Below are 20,061 nucleotides of genomic sequence, written 5' to 3'. Positions count from 1 at the left end.
ATGTAAGTCTTCTAGTCCTTGCTTTGCTGAAAAGTTTAACTTTTCTATTCAGACTAAGACTTCATTCATAAGAAAGCTTAAGTTCTGAGGTCATGAATGAGAAAAATAATAAGGTCATTTATTTTTGTCAGCAATGAGGTCATTCGTGATAAAAATAAGCCGCTAGCGGCAAGGCGAAGCCCATGTGGTCATTTACAATACTGCGATGGTAGAGTTTAAGAGTTGTGCTTCAATGTAGAGACAGTCCTTATGGTCTGGAGGTAAGAACACTGGGCAGTTATGGTCATGAGTGGAGAACATGTCTATCCAAAACTCACGATTGAAGCCAGTTAATTTATAGTATTTAGGGTTAGGAAGTGGTGAAGTTCTTGTATGACCAATGAACTCATTTTCAACTCCCTTACTTAAGTTTGAATATAATATAGCTTGCTTTCTATCCCAAATGCCAGGTGTTACAATCTTTGAAAATTCATTTTTCCTCGGAAGCATTGCATCATAATTGAAAACATTCTTGAAGTCTTCATTGGGTTCAGAGATTTGAAACCTTATACGTAATGGATTTTCTTTCTCTTTAGCTACTTCATTGAATGGTGAATATATAACAAACTGACAGTCATGAGTTCCATCTTCATTTTCATTAAATTCATAATGAAAGTCTATAAGTTGTGGCTGACTACCTTCTTCTTCAGTTGTGCAAGAAACTCACGTAAAGGCTGTAAAGTTTGTACTTCAATGTTGAACTTTTTCTCGAACATCTCATTAAATGAAATCATACATTGCAACAATGTTGTATCGTCTTTAAAGTATTTGTATATGTGAATGTTTTGGGCGCTTAAAGACTGTTCGTCATTTTCTATCTCGACTTGAAGTATAAAGTCAACCTTTCTGAAAGCACGTGTTATATACATAGATGTTATGCCAATGTACTTCTCTTCATTTATGTTCACAATCCAGTCTGTTGGAAACTTAAACGTTACTCTGTTCCCCTTTATTTTGACGTCAGGGTTTTCACTACTGAACGCAACAGTTAAAGGTATTTGTCTATACATTTAATTCGGATAAAAATAAACCATTTACTCTTTCTTTGCTTCAGCTTCTTTAGCTTTTTGTTCTTCCTTTGCTTTTGCTTCTTCTCTAGCTTTCTTCGCCAGCAAACGTGGGTTCTTTTGTCTTCCAGCAGCTAATGCAGCAAGTTGTTTTTCACTAAGTTTTCTCTTTGGTCTCTCTGGCTTTTGTTCTTGTTTTTGTTCCTTCAGTTCGGATAAAATTTGCTCGCGAATTTCTTTCTTCAATGCTTCAACATCTATGACCCCTTGGGTCTTGTCCATATGACTTGTCTGAGTCATTTGACTGCAGATAAAAAATAAAATTAAAACTTTAACCGATGTAAAATGAGCTTGTCAAAATCAGAGCGAGAGTCTATTATATTAAATGACGCAAGAGGAATACAACATCCTTTCTATTACGTAAGTCAGAGTAAAGATGGTAAAATATACGTAAGAAAAAGAAAGGTTCCATTAGCGAATGCAGAAAGCGACAACATTAAGGTGCATGGCACCGAGGGCGAAGCCCATATAAAACCTTCTGTTCAAACTGAGCCACCAAGAACCAGAAGAAAAGAAGCCAGATGTACTTTCAATAACGAACCAAGAGCTTATTGCAAAGTTCGTGAATTTCATTGAAAAAAACCGAGTCAAAGAACCTGACCACCAGTGAAAGAAGTTGAGACAAAAGAGAATGTACAGTTCATTGAAAATGTCAAGAAACAACTTCCACCACGAATGCCAAGAAGAAGAGTGAGAATAATGAAGTAAATAGATATTTTTATCTGAAGTAAATACATGCAGAACGAACAGTTAAACGAATTTACTCCAGCAGAGCATATTCATCAGATTCGCTCATATTTCGATATCATAGACAATGCAGTTCAAATTGGTGACACTAATAGAAAATATTCTGACGCAAAGATTCCATCACAACCTGGAACTGCTAAAGATAACACATGGGTAACATTCAATCTCTCACCTCCTGGTGAAAATATGTTGGACCTTTACAATACATTCATTACGTATAAAATGGAAGGTCAATTTATTGTAGATAAAGAAATTGGTTCAGGTTCCAATAAAACAAACCCACCAGGATTTTGGATTGGTTTCGATGACGCTTTCTATGCAGTTGCTGGATATCAAATCCTTGCAAATGGTCGTATCGTATATTCTCAAGACAACGCAAGAGAAGAAGCATATATAACTTCAAACTCACAAACTACCGAACAAATAAAGAAAGTAGATGTTTTCTCAAAGACTCGACATGAAGATGTATGGAGTCATTCGGGAACATGCAGAACAGGACAAATTGTTAGTGGTCCAATTACAGCAGGAAAATCATTTGATTTTAAGCTTCGTTTAAGAATTCCTGTTAGAAGATTTTCCATTAGAAGCTATTCGATTTATTCCAGCTTTTGCAGGAAACATTCAGCTTAAAGTAAAGTTCAGTAGCGACGCCTTACAATGCACATCTATATCTGTAAATGATATCATTGCTTTCAATCCAACTCTTAAAGTTGCATTTGCTTCAGATTCAAATCCACCGACAAATAAATTTGTTCCATGGAATGAACCATTCACTATGATAACGAAGGCAGTAGAAGCTAGTGGAACAGTTACTATTACAACTGTAACCCAGCAACTATTTCGAACAAAGATGGATTTTAATGAATGTTTCATTCATCCAAAGTCATTCTCTTTAGACCCTAACATTTATACAGAACTTGTAGAACATTATACAAACGAGGCTTTATGTTTTCCTGTTAAAGTTATGGATTGGATTCCTATGGACGGTTCATTCTCAAAGAATACAGATAGTTCAAGTGCAACATTTACAGCAGCTTATACGCCTATTAATGTTAAAAGTATTTGGGCACTATTTAGAAAGAAAGACAACTATTATGTTAATTTTGAGAACCCTAAGTTTAAATATCTTCAGCTTTCCATGGGAGCTTATGGAAATATGCCTGCAGAACCTGAAAAATCATATGGACCTGTATTTTATGAAATGGTTGCGAACGCTTGCAATACAAACAATGATATGATTGGATTTAATGAAGATGTTATGAGGTCATTGGTGGATGATGGTAGTGTGGAACATAAATGGGATAGCTATGACAACACACATTTCTTATGTGGTTTTCCAACAGAAGTGGACTTTTGCTTCCAGCAAGGTCAAACATCTACTGCTCCAATAACATACAAATTGTCTGTTAAAGGACCTATTGAACTAGCAACTGAAAATGTACCAAAGCCACTTATTGGATTTATGAGGGATTGTTGCTTTGCCATTCAGGTGCGTGCTAATGGAATCCCCATAATAAGATTAGATGACTATAACTTAGCGCGGACGACAGTGAGGAATAAAGGATGAACGTTTATTTTTAAAGCTTATAAATGAGTTCTTCATCAAGCTCTCGTGAACCTTCACCATCTATGAAACAAACTTTACCAAACGATTATGGAGCACCTATTGAATATTTCTTACGAGCTGCACAATGGCAAAGAGCAGTCTCACCAAGGTTAGGTGTTCCACCAGCTCCTGTCAAAAATAGCATTTGGTCAAGTCCTTATATAAGATATGGTCTCCCACTAGGTTTGCTAGCTACAGCAGAGCAGTTATGATGTTGAAAAGAAATAAAGCAAATGTTGTAAATAATACTGAAGTAGCTGAAGTTAAACAAACTCCAACACCTTCGCCAAAACCAACGTCAAAACCAACGCCTTCACAAGCAAAACCTTCAATGACTCCTGAACCTATGGAAGTACAAACTCCTGTTCAAAAGTCAACTCCTAAACCGACTCCAACATTTAAACCAGAACCTACACCAAATAAATCGTAAAACTCCTGCGTTTCCTTACTGAAAAAATAACGTTATTTTTATTTAATATTAAAATTTTTATTTGATTGAAATGACAAATAAAGTCACTGAAGCAATGAAACAAAAGTTTTTGGTAGAATACATTAAATCAGGAACTATTCCAGAAGGTTTTTACATTCATACTATGAAGGATGGTAGAGTTCAGTTTAGAAAGATAAAGCAACCATTAGATAAAGAAGGTATATTAAGGAAGATTAAACTTCATGAGGACAACATTGCTAAACTTAGGAAGAAGTTAGAAGAGTTGGAGAAAGCAGACGACAGTGAGGAATAAAATATTTCATTAGTTTTATTTTTACTGAAAATTTTTATTTGGATGTAATGACGAAAACTATTGAGATAACAAACTACAACGGTCATGAGTTCAAGAATTTGTTCTTTGTTCCTCGTGAAAATACATTCTATCAGATACGAGGGAGAAAGGGTAAAGTTAGTTTGAGCGTTTATGAAGGAATGAAGAATGGAAAGTTTATACAAGCATACGATACAAACGGTAAGCGTGTTTCATTAGCTTTGTCAAAACTTACTAACATTTATTTTGACAGTGATTTTGACTCTGACGATTGGAGCGACAGCAGCGATACTGAAGAATATGAACTATTGTGTGAAGCACAGCAATGGGAAGAGTTGCAATACTTTTGTAAGTGAGAACGTTTATTTTTTACAGTAGTGAGGTGAAGTGGTTGGCGGCTTTATAAATATTTAAGGTTAAGTTGGTGTTTGTGTTTGTGTTGTAAAATATACGTTAATGGTTTTGTAAAGTGTCAAATTCACAAGTATTGCGTACGGAGGAACGCAGTGCCTCCGTACACGAGACTTGTATACTAACTATAGATTGCTCAATGCTGTTAGTGATGACTCAATAGATCCCACTAAAATATATCCTACCTTGAAAGTATTATTACAAAGAACTCATTTTATTTAATTTTGATTTTAATTTTAGATTAAATTATTAAATTTTAATTCTTTATTTTTTAGGATTGTTAGCTTTGTAAGATTGCTTTCTCACAAGAGAAAATAAGTATAAGGTTTAAGCTGTATGTATTAAAGTTATAAATATTTGATTTTAAAAAAAATCAAGATTTTAAACTTTAAAGGTATTAATTATGATTATCTTTCTTTAGCTTTGCATGCTGTATGCTACTTTTGGAAACTGCTCTATTGTATTAGAATGTTTTTAAATTTTGCACTTAAAAATGCGTAATATTAAAAATTAAGGTATTAATTATGATTATCTTTCTTTAGCTTTGCATGCTGTATGCTACTTTTGGAAACTGCTCTATTGTATTAGAATGTTTTTAAATTTTGCACTTAAAAATGCGTAATATTAAAAATTAAGGTATTAATTATGATTATCTTTCTTTAGCTTTACATGCTGTATGCTACTTTTGTCTTTGAGACATTCCATGATTTAAGTTAAGAAGCTTTAAAAAAAATGCAAAAAAATGTAATAAAATAAAAAAATTTTAGTATCGATAATCTGAAATATGTTGTTTACTTAAGCCGCGAGCGAAGCAAGCGGCTTAGTTTCGTAATTTCATACAATCTTTTTTCGAATCTGTTCTTTTCTTAAGCCGCGAGCGAAGCGACCGGCTTAGTTTCGTAATTTCGTACAATTATTTTTCGAATCTGTTCTTTTCTTAAGCCGCGAGCGAAGCGAGTGGCTTAGTTTCGTAATTTCATACAATTATTTTTCGAATTTGTTCTTTTTGTCAACCGCGAGCGAAGCGAGTGGCTTTTTATTTTTTAAAATTTTTTTTTCTTTCTTACTTTTTTTTTCTCCCCCTTACTTACAAATTTGATAGTAACTTACCAAATCTCTCTATCATATAATAATAAATTAATCCATTTTTTGTTTCAAATCTGACACTTTACATTTCTGACATGTAAACTTGTCACTTTTCACTTCACCTCACTGGGCAAGTTTGTGCCCCCTCTTGATTTATAGGTGGTGACAGAAACGTAACTTTTGAACGGAAAACCTAATTCCGGCTGATAATGGTGACATATAATTATTGCATAAGGTGCTTTCTAAATATCATAAGAAAAGATATGTATTGGTTTCGAAAAAAATCTGAAAATTTCAAAAATCTTTGATATGAGAAATATATGCATAATATGTTGATATTTGAATATTCGTGATAGCGGATAATACATCAAAAAACAGAAAAGATACTTCTGAATCCAACGCTTCACGAAGTCAGATTACAGACAAATAAAAACCGTGAAGACATTTTGAATAGTTTACATTGTGATATTAAATGATTTCCGAGTTCGCTTTGAATAGATGTAAAGAACTCTCATACTTATTAGTAATGAAATATATACAAACATGGTTAATATTTATAAAAATTTTTTTTAATCCGATTTTGTAAAAATGAAAAGAAATCTGATATGTAGTTCCAAACTAGTGATGCCGATTTGGAAGTTAATTTCAATTTCGGAAGTAAATTATTTAAGTTTGGGAAGATTTTCAGGAAGATATGATGTAAAATAAAAATTATGTTTATTCAAACACAAGAGTAAATATAGCAGGATCTGAATAAGTATATAGCCGAATTGATGCGCTTTATTATTGAAATTGATCTCGGATGTAAAATTCTATAAAATAGTGAATAAAAAGGAATACATCTGTAACATATTTGGATAATTAATCAGAATAATACTAGTTCAATCGTAAAATAAAGATTTTTTTGTATCTGAAAGGCTAACAAGCAGGAATCATTTTACCATAGTTATGGTATTGCCGATCTATGTAATTTTATGCATTTTCCAATACGCAGAAGCGTAATGAACGAGACTTTGTTCCAATAATGATTTAACAAACGATTGTGTATTGAATAAGTTTGATATATAAATAGTCAAACATGTTGTATGTCATTCCATTGCGTTGATAGATAAAGTTTTGCATATGTTTAAGATGAAAGAACAATTTACGACCAAGAAAAATCCTATCGAGTATTCAATTTTTTATTTTCCTGGAAAATATGATTTGCTTGTTACATGATTTCTATTCAAATTTATATATAAAAGAAATTCAAACGTATTTTTTATTTGAGAAAAAACCTTATACAAATTTTTTTTGTTGAACGAAGTTTGCATATAATCATGTAAGGAACTAAATTATAAGATTTTGATTTTTTTTTATTTCCTTCCTTTTTTCCTTCCTCATCTCTCAATTTCTTCCGAATTCATTCAAAATTACTTCCCGAGATTTGTGAAAGTTACAAGTTGCATTTTCCCAGAATACCTGTGTTTGGTGCCTATAGATTAAATAGCTAAAAACAAAGGTTTTCGTCGATTAAGATCTGATGTTTTGATAGATAAAAAATTCCAAAAAAATTTGAAAATGAAAAAATCAAGAAAATAATCGTCAAGGAAAATATCATTTTTTAGATTTTGGAAAATCTTGGATTATCTTCCAAATCGGCATCACTATCCAAACTAAATGTTATGTACCAAATATCAAAAAGAGGAGAATTGTATTGGATTTCATATTAATAAAATTTCAAATTTGAATATTAATTGTATTTGATTAAAACAGTACTTTTTATAATCTGTAATAATAAGGAATACAATTTGATTATCACAAATTTCTTCATCCTTCATTCGATCAAAAACAAATTTATGCATGAATTTTAAAACTCTCAAATGCTCATAAATTTATTCAGCATTCTATTTACAATAGCCTAGTGTGTAATCTAACAGCATGTAACGAATAATTATATGTCATTTAAAAAAAAATTTCCAGCAAATCCAAATTTTTCAAAATATAGATAAAATTAGAGCATTTTTACACAGATTCAATTATTTATTGTTATTAATAATAATAAAATCCAATGAATATAAAAAATAAAATTATGGAAAAAAAGTGAGAAAATGAACTCTACATTTTAAATTAGAAACTCTCAATTTTTGATATCATTTTTATTCATCTTTGCTCATACTATCGCAGCATAATAGAATAGCCAAAACTTCCTTGTTCATCTCATTTTATATTCAAACTTTTTTGAAAACATGTAAAATTATTATTTTTGAAATGGGTAAAAAAAATGGAAGTGATAAACCATCCATTATGGTTTTGCAAGAAAAGGCTCCAATTGTTACACCACAGCAAAAAAATCAAGCACAAACGGCAAGCTTAATGCAAAATCAAGCACAACCGCAAAAAATTATGCAAGCTCCTGTTACATCGGCACCGAATGAATCTAAACCAGATTTTAATTCCATGAGCAAAGAAAAGACTTAAAATCTAAAGACTCCCAAAAAATTGATTCCTCACTTAAAACATCATTAAAATAAATATCTTTTAATTGAAATTATTATAATTGTCAATATTTTTTTAACTTTTAAATTATGATTGCATTAGGTTTAGCTTAAAGATGCTCTTATCACTTATTGGGATCCTCAAATAAATTAATCCTAAATTATCTGATAAGATTTCTTGAGATCCAGACAAAACCATATGGGTAAACACTGGATCACATATGTGATTCAAATGCTCATATTGAAGTCTGGAATCAACCTCACTCTTGAGCCATTACATTGAATTTGACACTCGAGTGTCAAAAAATGCTCATTTTAGATGGGGGCGATACCCAAAACTACCAGATTTGCCATTTTTTGAGGGAAAATAACCGTTTTTTAGCTGGCGGATTTTTTTAGCAACAAACGGGGGACATTATATGTATTTATAAAAATTTTTCCTGGGCCAAAAATATTACCTTTTTACCTTAGAAAAGAACAATATAAATTAGGAATGACAAAAATTGAGAAAATGTCAGAAATTTGTGAGAACTTTCAGACCATAATTTGACAAATTGACATTAGTTTCTGGAGTGAAATTGAGTGTGCGAATTGTTAGAGTGAACCCTTAAGAGATCACAAATATCATAATGACATAGTATTAAATTACTTGTTTAATACTAACTTTCAATATCTATTCATAAAGACTGTCAGAAACATTAAAAAAGTCGTCAATTTACATTCAAAAAAAGTTTATCTCCATTTTTAAAAGTTTAATTGTCTTGGAATATTTATTTTGGTTTATGGGAAGGTTGAATATGATTAACAAACATATTCAAAATATGTTTCACACTTTTTCTGAGAAGCTCCAAGCTGATAAAAAGTGTGTACACATATTTTAATAGATTATTAAATAATATTCTCTTTACAGAGGTAGGAATCATCCATATAGAACGTTTTAGCTTATCTTTAATACATACATTTCAATGTTCATGTTATCATCATCTGAATTTAAATTAGAACATGTATTATTGAAATATTTAATCGGATGGACAAACAACTATATAAATCAAGGATTTAGAATACCATAATATATTTCTGTTAATTAATTAACAAAAAATTTCGGATAAATTTTGAATTGAAACAAAAATAGGCTAAGGAATCCATTTAGAAGTTATTACTTAAGAATAATACTGCTTATTATCAAATCATAAGAATCAAATAATTTCTGATATGATAAGTATATATTTCCTTTTCTATTATTGCATATTGGAAACAAATACAGACCACAAATCATAGTTGTGACAAATCTGTTGGCTATTTTTAAATATTTTCCAAATGTGTTGGAAAATTTTCTGATTTCAATTTTTTTCATGACAAAGATGGTGAATTTAGTGTTTGATTGGAAACCGAATGGACAAAATTTAGAATTTCCAATAGACCTAGCAAATAACGCATATAAATTATCAACGAAAGTCGTAATAAGTCCAAATTATCTATTAAAGTTTAAGATAGAACCAATTAAGAATCAGAAAGAAAAGATAACGTTTACAATCACAGCCAGTGAAGGATACCAATCACAAAATGTACCTGAAGTATTAGATTTTTCAAAAAAAGATTTTTATTTTATTTGTTTCAACAAATTTACGCCAGAGAAATCAGTTAAAATTACAATAGACAATATTAAATCAAGTCTTACAAAACCAGATTCTGAAATTGAAAATGATCCTTCGTATTATCATGTTCAAAAGAGTTCAAATACTCCAAATGAGGTTCCCAATGCTCAAATTCCGAAAAATCCAGAAGTATTAAAGAATTCAGCTACTAATTACAAAAATCAATATCCATATCCAAATGCAACAAATAAACCACCAGAATCAAATACTTCTGTAAATTACACATCATATTATCCTAATTCTACAAATGAAACCGATAAATTTACAAAATCAAATCCAATTTCTGAAGAAAGTAAGCCAGAAGCAACTCAAAAAACAAAGGAAACAAATTCTTCATTCTATGGACAATCAAAACTTACAGATTCAACTCAAAGATCAAATTTTTCAGAATCAAATTCAAATTCAACCGAAAAAACAACAAAACCAAAGCCACCAGAGCAACCTAAATCATCAAGTACTTCAAAGACATCAAATACAAAAGAATTAACACCTACCTCATTTGGATCAAGTTGGGGAACAGGCCAAACTAAACCAAATCAGAGTAAAATGGTTCCAAATTCCACACCATCAACAACATATGAAGAAAATCCAGAAATACAAAGAAAATTACTTGCACAATATAATAAAAAACCAGACTTGAAAAACAACAAATATCCAGGGTTAGAAAATCAAGGTCAGACATGTTACATCAATGCATTCATACAGATCTTGTATCATTCATTACCATTTAGTTCAGGAATTGATGATTTGAAGTGCAGAGACAAAATAATTGTCAGTTTGAGATCATTATTCAAAGAAATGGATGAAACAAAAGTTGGCTATGTTTCAACAACAGATTTAACTAAGAAATTCGGATGGACAGATGAATTTGTTACACAACAACATGATGCAACAGAATTCCTTGGTATTTTATTCAACAAAATTAATCTTTGTCTTAAAAACACTGATGAAAAAGATTTCCTGAAAAATATTTTTGGTTTTCAAACTGAACAGACAACTAAAAAGACAAAAGAACAATCAATAGCCATAATAGATAATGAGAAACTAGATGTACCTCTTATGGCAACAATTGAAGAATCAATTGCACAAACAAGTAAACCAGATGTTTTTGAATCTGAAGAAGGAAAAGTTACTAAAGTTACTAAAATTAAAACATTTCCTAAAGTTTTGTTGATATAAATTGGAAGATTGGAATACAATCCAGTGAGTGATAAAACAGAAAAAATAAAAAGGAAAATAAAAATATCAGATTGTTTGAATATTGGTGCAAAATATTTCCTCTACGGAATTATTTCTCACTTAGGAAATTCTGCTGAAGATGGACATTTCATCGCAACTATTCGACCTTCATTAAACAGATGGTATGAATTCAATGATGATACTGTAACAATGGTTGGAAAGAAAGCAAACGAGAGTGAATCAGTTCAAGTGAATTCTTACCTTCTGGCGTACGCAAGAGAAGATGTTGTCAAAGAAAGATATTAAGTAGTATTTGGAATAAAAATTCTCTTTTTACATTAGATTTTTTTATAATTTGGCAACATATGTGTAATATTATTGAATGCTAAAGATTTGAATGAACGCTCGTCTCAAGAAATTTGGATCTTTGAAGGTTTACAACTAGTTTTCTGGAGAATTTATGATAATCTAGAATAAAACTTTATAGCACTTTTCAGATTTGGGGTACTATAAATCCCAAAAAAACTCATCAATATTGAACAACAGTGAAGAATCCAGAATGTTTAATGGATGAATAGGTTACAAGTTTATTAGAAATATGCATAAAATTAAAAAACAACATTGGAATTTCTATAAAAATTAGAATCTTCAAAGTACGACTTTTTTTAAGAATCAATTGAAACACATAAAATAGTTGTTTCATCAAGATTATTATACATGAAAATATTTGAACATACATGATGAAACAAATACTCATCGAAAGAACGCTCATATCTTTTTTTATTGTAATTCAATCTTGATTTTTAGTCGTCATTTTTGATTTGGGGCTAATCTCAGCAATTCAATTTGTTGGTTACTTTGAGCTTTCTATATGAATGAGGAATAGCCGATTTTGATTTTTTTTTCAAAATCTTTACATTGTCACTTTCCCGTAATAACGTGTAAAATTTTTTTTACACACCCCTAAAAAAATTAAAAAATGGCGCTTTATACAATAGATGAATTAAATAAAATGCAGAAATATATCGACAAACATCCTCCAGCAGTTAAATACGTCTATGAAGGTGCAACAGGTGGTGTTTTATCATCAAATTGCACTGGATTTATTCCACAACCAGACGGATCTATTATCAGACTGGATAAAAAGTATCCAGAAGGAACACCAGGCCCAGGTGCATACGATCCACAAAAGCCTTCTTTTCTACGCGAAACTCTTAAATATGTCAAACCAACAGCAGAGAAAAAAGACGACAAAGGAACACCAAGCTCAGCAGATTACACACATATTCCTAAAGAAACGAAAATTTACCATAAACTGAATCCAACAGATCCATATCCACTAGATCCAACACCATTACACGGTGATTTAACACATCCAGACTGGACACCCAAGAAATCCAATCAATTTCCAAAGAACAGATTTCCAAATCATCAATTCCGAACATCAAATGAATCTAATGTTTTCTTCAGTGACGTTCCACGCAAACTCTTTTCAGATCCACCACGTGTTCCTGCTCCCGACAAGTACGCCGTTATCACCGATGGCATTGGTGACATCCAAAAACTTGACAAAAGTTCAGTTCCATTTGTTAGTGGCTTTGAGCGATTCAAAGATCCACCATCTAAATCTCCATCTCCCGACACATACACATTACCCGACGAATTTGGGAATTCTCGTTCCATGACTATGGTTCAAGATAATCCAAAAATATCTAAACTTAGTGAAGTTCTTCGTTCTCTTGACAAGCGTCCAGATGCTCTTGAATACAGTACTCCTATCATCAACAAACCAAATACTAAACACGGTGACAGCTTTTTCCTCTCAAAAACAGAACGTATGTCAGAACCAACATTTCTTCCTCCTCCATCGACTAAATACGACATCGATCGACATCCTCATGCATCAAATATCTCTATCCGCAGTAAGGAACACCGTCATGGCGGCAACTGGTATGACACATCACTTGGTAGCAGTCCATCATCTACTAAGTACACAATTAGTCGAGATATTTCTAACAAAGGCGGCTACATCTCTACAATTGGTCATCGTCCATACACATATCAACCAGAACGTCCTTTAGCATTCCGCTCTCTTCATTCAAGTCTTGTCAAAGGTTCATTCAACTCACACTACCGATCTATGCTTGTTAAAGATCCACTATAAATCTTTGTTTTTTGTTTGTTAATTAAATTGATAAATTTATTTATGATACAAATTATACAAAATATTTTAAACTATTTTACGATCATTTTCTATTCAAAATTATGTCAAAATTATTCAATAAAAAACATTATTAGGGTATTGCTCTTTTTCAAAATATTTTCAGTTCTCATCATGTTGTTAATTTTGAGTTCCTTATATTCACCTCTATAAATATTAGTAATACAAAATACAGATATTGAACGATTTTTGCTAAAACATGAATTAAGAATGTATTATGATACTTTATTTTGTTTATAATCATTTGGCTTTAACAAATCCTCTGTCTACAACTTATTTCGGGTACTCTATGGATATATGTTTGAGGCACTCAACTATGCTATTGAATATATATCGCATAACGTTTCCAAATTTTTCATGTTCAAAAATTACTGACGAGATCTTATGCCAATCTAATGATAATTTTACAATGATTACGAAAGCAATAAAATCTTTTTGAGCCATTTTTATCATCGTCGTACCTCAAATTCTCACCAAAGAGTACAATAACATTTACAAATTCCCTCAAAACCAAATTTGAACACGTCAGATAATTTTTATTTCCCAATTTGGAAAGTTATATTTTAGTAGTAGGATAGGAAGGGTTGTGTGACTTTTTTTGTTACGTCTATATATAGATGAAGGTATATTTTCACATCTTCTATATATAAATGATATAAAAATTTTTTCTTACGTTTTTTAAGTCATGAATTCGTAAGAAAGCGCGACATTATTAAATAAATTAGTAATAAATATTATATACTAAACACATTTTAAAAAATTAACATTAATTTTAAAATAATTTATTTTTTTATCTTTTATAAAAGAAGCTATATATAGATGATGTCAGATATTCCGCGATTAATTAAACATTGTTTAAATCCTGAATGGGTTAAACTTCAATTTAAAAATGAAGATTGTGAATTATTAAATGAATATGAAAGCCAAAATAAGCTAATGAGGTATAAATATAATGATAGGGAATATTTAATTTCATGGAATCAATGGAGTCATAATCAAAGACCTCATAAACGAGAAGAAGAAATTGAAAATAATGAAATGGAAATCATTGATGACATTAAAGAGGATGGAATTCCTAAATTTTGTAGAAAAACCTTTAGAACTAAGTTAGGAGCATATAAACGTAGAGTATTAAATCCTGAATATCTTAAACATCAATTTAAAAAGGAAGACTGTGAATTATTAAACGCTAATGAATATGAAAATGCTAAATCAAAACTGAGATATAAATATATTGGAAGTGATGAAAGGTGTAAAGATAAAGATAAAGTTTATTCAGTTTCATATAATAACTGGCACACGTTAGGGATAAGAAAACATTTAGGAGATTATGGTAAAAGTTCCGAATTCTTCAAATCTAGTATGTACGAGAGAGTAAAAGAAATTAGAAATAATTATTTTCATGAATAAAAGATTCACTACCATAATGAAATAAAAAAATAAAAAAATAAACTTTAAAAATTCATGTCTTACATTTTTGAATAATTTATTTTTATTTTGTATGAAATGAGCGTCAAGACTAACGACGTTAAAAAATTGGGATTCACAAACGAGGAAATAAAGGATATATTAGATGAGATGTGTTATGAAGTTAGTAAATATTATTTAAGAAATTGTCAAAAATTTGCCGAGTTATTAAATGATTTAGATTATGATGGAAAAATGAATAAAGATGATGTTATAAATTTCTTATATCCCACATCTAAAGAAGAAAAACCTAAAGAACCTGATGTTTTCCCTGAATATTATGAAGAACGGATTAAAGATGATGAATACAATGAAATTGAAAGACTGGAAAAAATAAGAGATGAAATAGATGAAAAAATTAAGGAATTAAGAGAAGTTGAAAATGAAGTAGAGGGTTTAATGAATATCCCAGCTTCAGAATCAGCAGTTCAGAAATCTCATGAAGAAAGATATAAAAATTATGTCTCAGAATCAACACAAAATTTATTAGATGGCGAAATAGATGAAACACTTTCAGAAGAAGGTACTAAATTTATTCGTAAACATAAGTTACAATTTATTGATAATGAAAAATACCCTTGTATCTTACTTTCACCCCCTCTCGATTCCGAAAAATTCAAAAAAGCTCTTAAAAACGTGACATATGCAACTAATACGATTAAGAAAGAAGATCATGATATTTACACAAATTATTATTTAAATAAATGCACAGGTGTTGATAAAGTTTTTGATTTATTAGATAAAATATCAAAAGAAACCATTGGAACATATAAAATTTTATGTGATTGTGGTTTCATTATTGAAGATACCAATAATGTTTCATATGAAAGAACAGCACCGAAGGAAGACGAAGTGGAAAGGTCTATACCATTCGTTATTAAGAACATAAAAGATATGAAAACTTATAAACATTATATTTATTCATTTATTTCAGAAAAAATGGAAGCAACCCATAAAACATCTTCTCATCATTTTATAGCTATTCATACATTCCTTTTCAAAGTTGTGAAATTAAATAAGACAGGAATTAGATTTAATGTATCAGGGTACGCATTCTTGAGTAAATTAAAATGTATTCGTCACGTCGCAGATGATAAAAATTTATGTATTCTTAATTCATTTTATGGGCTTTAAAAAATAAACTTTATTTTTATTTATTTTTTAATTTTTTATTCTTACATAAATGAACAAAAACGAAACAGCTAAAATGAATGATAATCAAATTAGAGCAGAAGGTAGAAGGTTATTTAAACGCTTCTATAACATTCCTGATGGTGTTAATCCTAAAACTCGTAGAAGTTATTTAAATGAAGCAATAGATTCATATGAAGGGTTTGACATTTCATCAGAAAGTGAGAGATTAGCGAGAATGTTAAATGTTAATATTGATTTCTATTATTGTGATCCTCAACCAGAAGACGTGGACATAAATAAGGTAGACTTTCCATTAGTGGAATCAATAATGATAGATCCAGAATTTGAAACAGTAAATATTTTATTAACACAGAGTCCATGTGGAAAACTTCACGCTGACAGAATAACAGACGTTGAAGCACTCACCGGCTATAGAGTATGTCCATATTGTAAAGAAGAAGTTTATTCTATCTGTGATGATCCAGAAAGGAAAAACCAAAGAAGATTTTTAAAGCATTGTGAGAAATGTAAAGAAAATAATGGAAGATTAATTCAAGACGTTCAGTTGCAAAAGACACAGCAACCATATGCACCACATATTACGAAACAGAAGATATATCAGTGGTTATTAGCTCATAATTTGCAGGAATATTATCAACCGACAAGATATTATATTACTTTTGACTTCGAAACATTAGAGACTAAAGAAGAATTACAACTTTCTGAGTGTGCAACTTTGAACGCTTACTTAAAACCATTCATGGTATCATCAACGGTTAAATTAAATGATAAAACATATACGAGGAATTTTTGCTTAACTTCGAGTGATTCTTTTATTTCTGATTGGATTGAGTTTTTATTTTCAACCTGTTCATTAGTTGCTAAATCAAATATTGAACAATATGAAGAATTAATGAAGTCGCAAACGGACCAAACGGCGGGGACTTTGTCTCATACATTAAATGAAAAACAGAAGGAAGCATTTAAAGAACTTCTAGATGAGGAATTCAATAAAGTGAATATCATAGGTTTTAATTCGGGAAAGTTTGATTTAAATTTAATTCTTCGTGATTTAAACACTGCAAAATGGAAAATAAAATCAATGCTGGGTTCATCTTCACAATTTAAGCAAATCATTGTAAAGAAAACAAACGCTCCATATGAATTGAGATTTATTGACATCAGAAATTATATAGCGGGTGGGACATTAGACCAATTCACTCAAGATTTCGGAAACAATAAATCACGTGTTAAATCCTTTTTCCCTTATCAATTCATCACATGGGAAATTACGAAGAAGAATTATATAAAGAGGAACCATTCACGAAAGATTCATTTTATTCAGCATTAACTCAAGAAACTATATCAGATAGTGATTATCAAATATATCTCAATGATGCTAAAAACTTTAAGAATAGATTAGAATATTTTATTCATTATTGCAATAAAGATGTTGAAATTATGATTGACCCAATTGATAAAATTATTGAAGAAACATTTGTTTATAAAATTGATATGCTTCATAATCTTTCTTTATCATCGAATGCTTCAATGATTCGTTACGCTTTAGCATATAAAGACTTTAATCCTAATGAAAAATATCCTGAGGAAGAGATAGAATCAAGTTTTGAATTAACGAAAAAGTATTGGAAATATAAAATTGAATCATATAAGAAACAAGATGAAAAAGCAGAAAGGGATACTAAAAATAATGTTTCAATGGATGATTTTCAATACTATCACGATTTAATCCTTTCATCTAAATGCAAAATGTGTGGTAAAGCGTTTACATATGCAAATAAACCAACATTGGATAGAATCGATAATGAAAAACCACATACCAAAGAAAATTGTCAGTTAATGTGTTGTTATTGCAATGTCGTAAAATCAAATAAAGATGAAGATGTTCAACGTTTAAGAATCAATTTAAGAAATTACGCATTAAAAAATAATTTACCAATGACTTTAGATTCAGTTGAAGCTTATCACATTCTCCGTAATGGAATTACTGGTGGTTTATCAAATGTTCAACATAGAGTAAATCTTAAAGGAATCACGCACATTAATAAACTTTCATATAATCCAGAAACTAAAACTGTATCAAATGAGGACACCACCAACATTATGACTCATTTCGTTGGAGTTGACTTTAATTCATTATATCCTTCATCATTTTCATCTAATCCTCATGATTTCATTCAATATACTGACCATAAAATGTATATGCCGGGAAGATTGAATGGTGTTATCATTTGTGATACAGCAACAAAGAAAGCAAAAGCATTGGGAATAATTAAGAAGAAAAATACTTTATTCGTGGCTGAAGTAAAGGGTCACATTGATGAAAAATACATTAATGATTACATAAACTTTTTACCGATAATAAGAAACTTAGATATTATCACAGATGAAAAAACAATTGGCAGTTTTATGTATAATTACATGAAATCAAACAATCTACCAGTTGACCAGAAACAGAGAAATTAACTCAGTTAGCATCAACACACAACCAATATCAACCATTTTCTTCTTATTATCTTTGGTATCTAATCGACAGATTTCATTTTATCATTGATGACATTCAATCAATTTTAACATTTACGAAAAACACTTGTTTTAATGAATTTGCGAACAAATTTATGAAGAAAGACAAAAGGCTGAATTAGAAGGAAATAAAGGAAAAAGTTTATTTTGCAAGATTTCGCTTAATGGATCATATGGTTACGATGCAATGAATACACAAAATTACGCAAAGACTAAAATAATGAATGCACAGAAGGCACGCGTTGCATGTATGTCAAATAAGTTTAAAAACATAAGAGAAATAGGTGAAGATACATATCAAGTGATGCTTAAAGATAGATTTTATAGATGTGATACATGTTTACAAGAGGCATTCTTCACTTTAGATAATGCTAAATACTGGTATTTGGTTTTCATTTATGATTTTATGTATAAATGCATGGATGTTAATCGTTTTCATTTCATTGAAGGTGATACTGATTCATCTTATTGGGCAATCGCTGGCGACCCAAATCTTCCTAACACTCAAGCATTTCAAGCAATTGTTACCGATAAACAATTTTATGATAAAAACATTTTCAAATTCGCACCATTTGATTTCTTCTGTTTTGATGAGAAATTTAAACCTAAATTAAAGAATAAAGCTGAAGAAAAAGCACATGAGAAGAAGTTATTGGGTTTAGCAATTGAGAAACAAGGTGATAACATGGTTGCTTTATGTCCTAAATGTTATACATCATTCAACGGTTCAATTGATGGAAGTGATTTTAAAAAGATTGCACAAAAAATGAAAGGTGTTAGTTTACGACAAAATAAGCAATTAACACCTAAAAAATATTTGGATATAATAAATGATAAAGTGATATTTGATGGTCAGAATATTAATTTACAACTTAAAAACGGGTCAATGACTCGCTTAACAATCGGTAAGACTGCATTAACAGGAGCACACACTAAGGCTGTATGTTGTGAAAATGGATGTTGTATGCCATTTATTTAATACAATTTAAAATTTTATTCTTAATGAAATGCCACAGAAGAGACAAAAGGAACCAAATCGATTTATACCAAATGGTTTTAACTTTCAGATTCCAAATAATCAACCACAACGAATTTTTTAAATCCCATCACAGCATCAACAGCAACAACAACCGCCACCATTTGATACCGTTTTAGAAGAAGGAACCGTTAATGATGGGATTCAATATGTAAATAATGGTTTTGATACTATGATTCAAAGAGGTGGGCACCCTTAAAACATTGATTTTATTTTTATATAAATGGATAACGTAGATTTAAAAATTTTAATTGCTGATTTAGTATTTAATCAAAATTTTCTTGATTATTATGATTTAAAAGCATATCTCCAAAAATATGATAACAATATAACGGGTGATGATATGGAATATTATTATCCATATTATAAAAATGAAATTTTGAAATATCATGATAGAATAATTTCTAAAATTAAAGACAAAATTAAAAATAATGAATATTCAAAGGGAAAAACTAAATCACAACTTAAACAGTTGAAAGATTTCAAAAATAAAGTATTAACAGAAGAAGATATTGATGAATTATATAAATTATATAATCCTGAGCCGCAAAAGCCAAAGGAACAAAAACAAAAGGTGCAAAACGCCCAGGTCCTTCAGACCATAAATGAAGCACAAGCTTTAATTTATGAT

General features: G+C 30.3%; 9 protein-coding genes and 1 pseudogene across 10 annotated transcripts, besides 3 other annotated features; 8 read left to right on the top strand and 2 right to left on the bottom strand.

The window, feature by feature from the left end:
* Positions 1 to 4,758: part of a mobile genetic element that runs on past the window's edge.
* TVAGG3_0429730 lies at positions 202 to 1,049 on the bottom strand (annotated as a pseudogene). Its single transcript has one exon. A coding segment is annotated over exon 1 (848 nt).
* On the bottom strand, positions 1,074 to 1,328 carry TVAGG3_0429720 (uncharacterized protein; the record flags this gene model as incomplete). The annotated part of the gene is made up of 1 exon (XM_051233739.1): positions 1,074 to 1,328. The coding sequence occupies one exon, from the start codon at positions 1,326 to 1,328 to the stop codon at positions 1,074 to 1,076; it is 255 nt and encodes an 84-aa protein (XP_051103469.1).
* Positions 2,629 to 3,413, top strand: TVAGG3_0429710 (uncharacterized protein; the record flags this gene model as incomplete). Its single annotated transcript, XM_051233738.1, has 1 exon — positions 2,629 to 3,413. A coding segment is annotated over one exon (785 nt), but the record flags the coding sequence as incomplete, so codon positions are not given.
* Positions 3,444 to 3,671, top strand: TVAGG3_0429700 (repellent protein 1 family; the record flags this gene model as incomplete). The annotated part of the gene is made up of 1 exon (XM_001311291.2): positions 3,444 to 3,671. One exon carries the CDS (start codon positions 3,444 to 3,446, stop codon positions 3,669 to 3,671), a length of 228 nt encoding a protein of 75 aa, XP_001311292.2.
* TVAGG3_0429690 (uncharacterized protein) lies at positions 3,960 to 4,202 on the top strand (the record flags this gene model as incomplete). Its single annotated transcript, XM_001311292.1, has 1 exon — positions 3,960 to 4,202. One exon carries the CDS (start codon positions 3,960 to 3,962, stop codon positions 4,200 to 4,202), a length of 243 nt encoding a protein of 80 aa, XP_001311293.1.
* Positions 4,250 to 4,576, top strand: TVAGG3_0429680 (uncharacterized protein; the record flags this gene model as incomplete). The annotated part of the gene is made up of 1 exon (XM_001311293.1): positions 4,250 to 4,576. One exon carries the CDS (start codon positions 4,250 to 4,252, stop codon positions 4,574 to 4,576), a length of 327 nt encoding a protein of 108 aa, XP_001311294.1.
* Positions 4,759 to 5,863: a mobile genetic element.
* Positions 5,864 to 7,967: 2,104 nt separating this feature from the next.
* On the top strand, positions 7,968 to 8,177 carry TVAGG3_0429650 (uncharacterized protein; the record flags this gene model as incomplete). The annotated part of the gene is made up of 1 exon (XM_001311294.1): positions 7,968 to 8,177. The coding sequence occupies one exon, from the start codon at positions 7,968 to 7,970 to the stop codon at positions 8,175 to 8,177; it is 210 nt and encodes a 69-aa protein (XP_001311295.1).
* A 1,369-nt stretch (positions 8,178 to 9,546) lies between these two features.
* Positions 9,547 to 11,334, top strand: TVAGG3_0429640 (thiol-dependent ubiquitin-specific protease protein; the record flags this gene model as incomplete). The annotated part of the gene is made up of 1 exon (XM_001311295.1): positions 9,547 to 11,028. The coding sequence occupies one exon, from the start codon at positions 9,547 to 9,549 to the stop codon at positions 11,026 to 11,028; it is 1,482 nt and encodes a 493-aa protein (XP_001311296.1).
* Positions 11,335 to 11,661: 327 nt separating this feature from the next.
* TVAGG3_0429630 (uncharacterized protein) lies at positions 11,662 to 13,192 on the top strand (the record flags this gene model as incomplete). Its single annotated transcript, XM_001311296.2, has 1 exon — positions 12,008 to 13,192. One exon carries the CDS (start codon positions 12,008 to 12,010, stop codon positions 13,190 to 13,192), a length of 1,185 nt encoding a protein of 394 aa, XP_001311297.1.
* Positions 13,193 to 14,787: 1,595 nt separating this feature from the next.
* Positions 14,788 to 15,170: a mobile genetic element.
* Positions 15,171 to 18,800: 3,630 nt separating this feature from the next.
* On the top strand, positions 18,801 to 19,373 carry TVAGG3_0429610 (uncharacterized protein; the record flags this gene model as incomplete). Its single annotated transcript, XM_051233737.1, has 1 exon — positions 18,801 to 19,373. One exon carries the CDS (start codon positions 18,801 to 18,803, stop codon positions 19,371 to 19,373), a length of 573 nt encoding a protein of 190 aa, XP_051103467.1.
* Positions 19,374 to 20,061: the final 688 nt, after the last annotated feature.

Source organism: Trichomonas vaginalis, chromosome V, assembly GCF_026262505.1.
Source record: "Trichomonas vaginalis G3 chromosome V, whole genome shotgun sequence".
NCBI classification, from domain to species: Eukaryota; Parabasalia; order Trichomonadida; family Trichomonadidae; genus Trichomonas; species Trichomonas vaginalis.
This window is presented reverse-complemented; position numbering and strand designations above follow the sequence as displayed.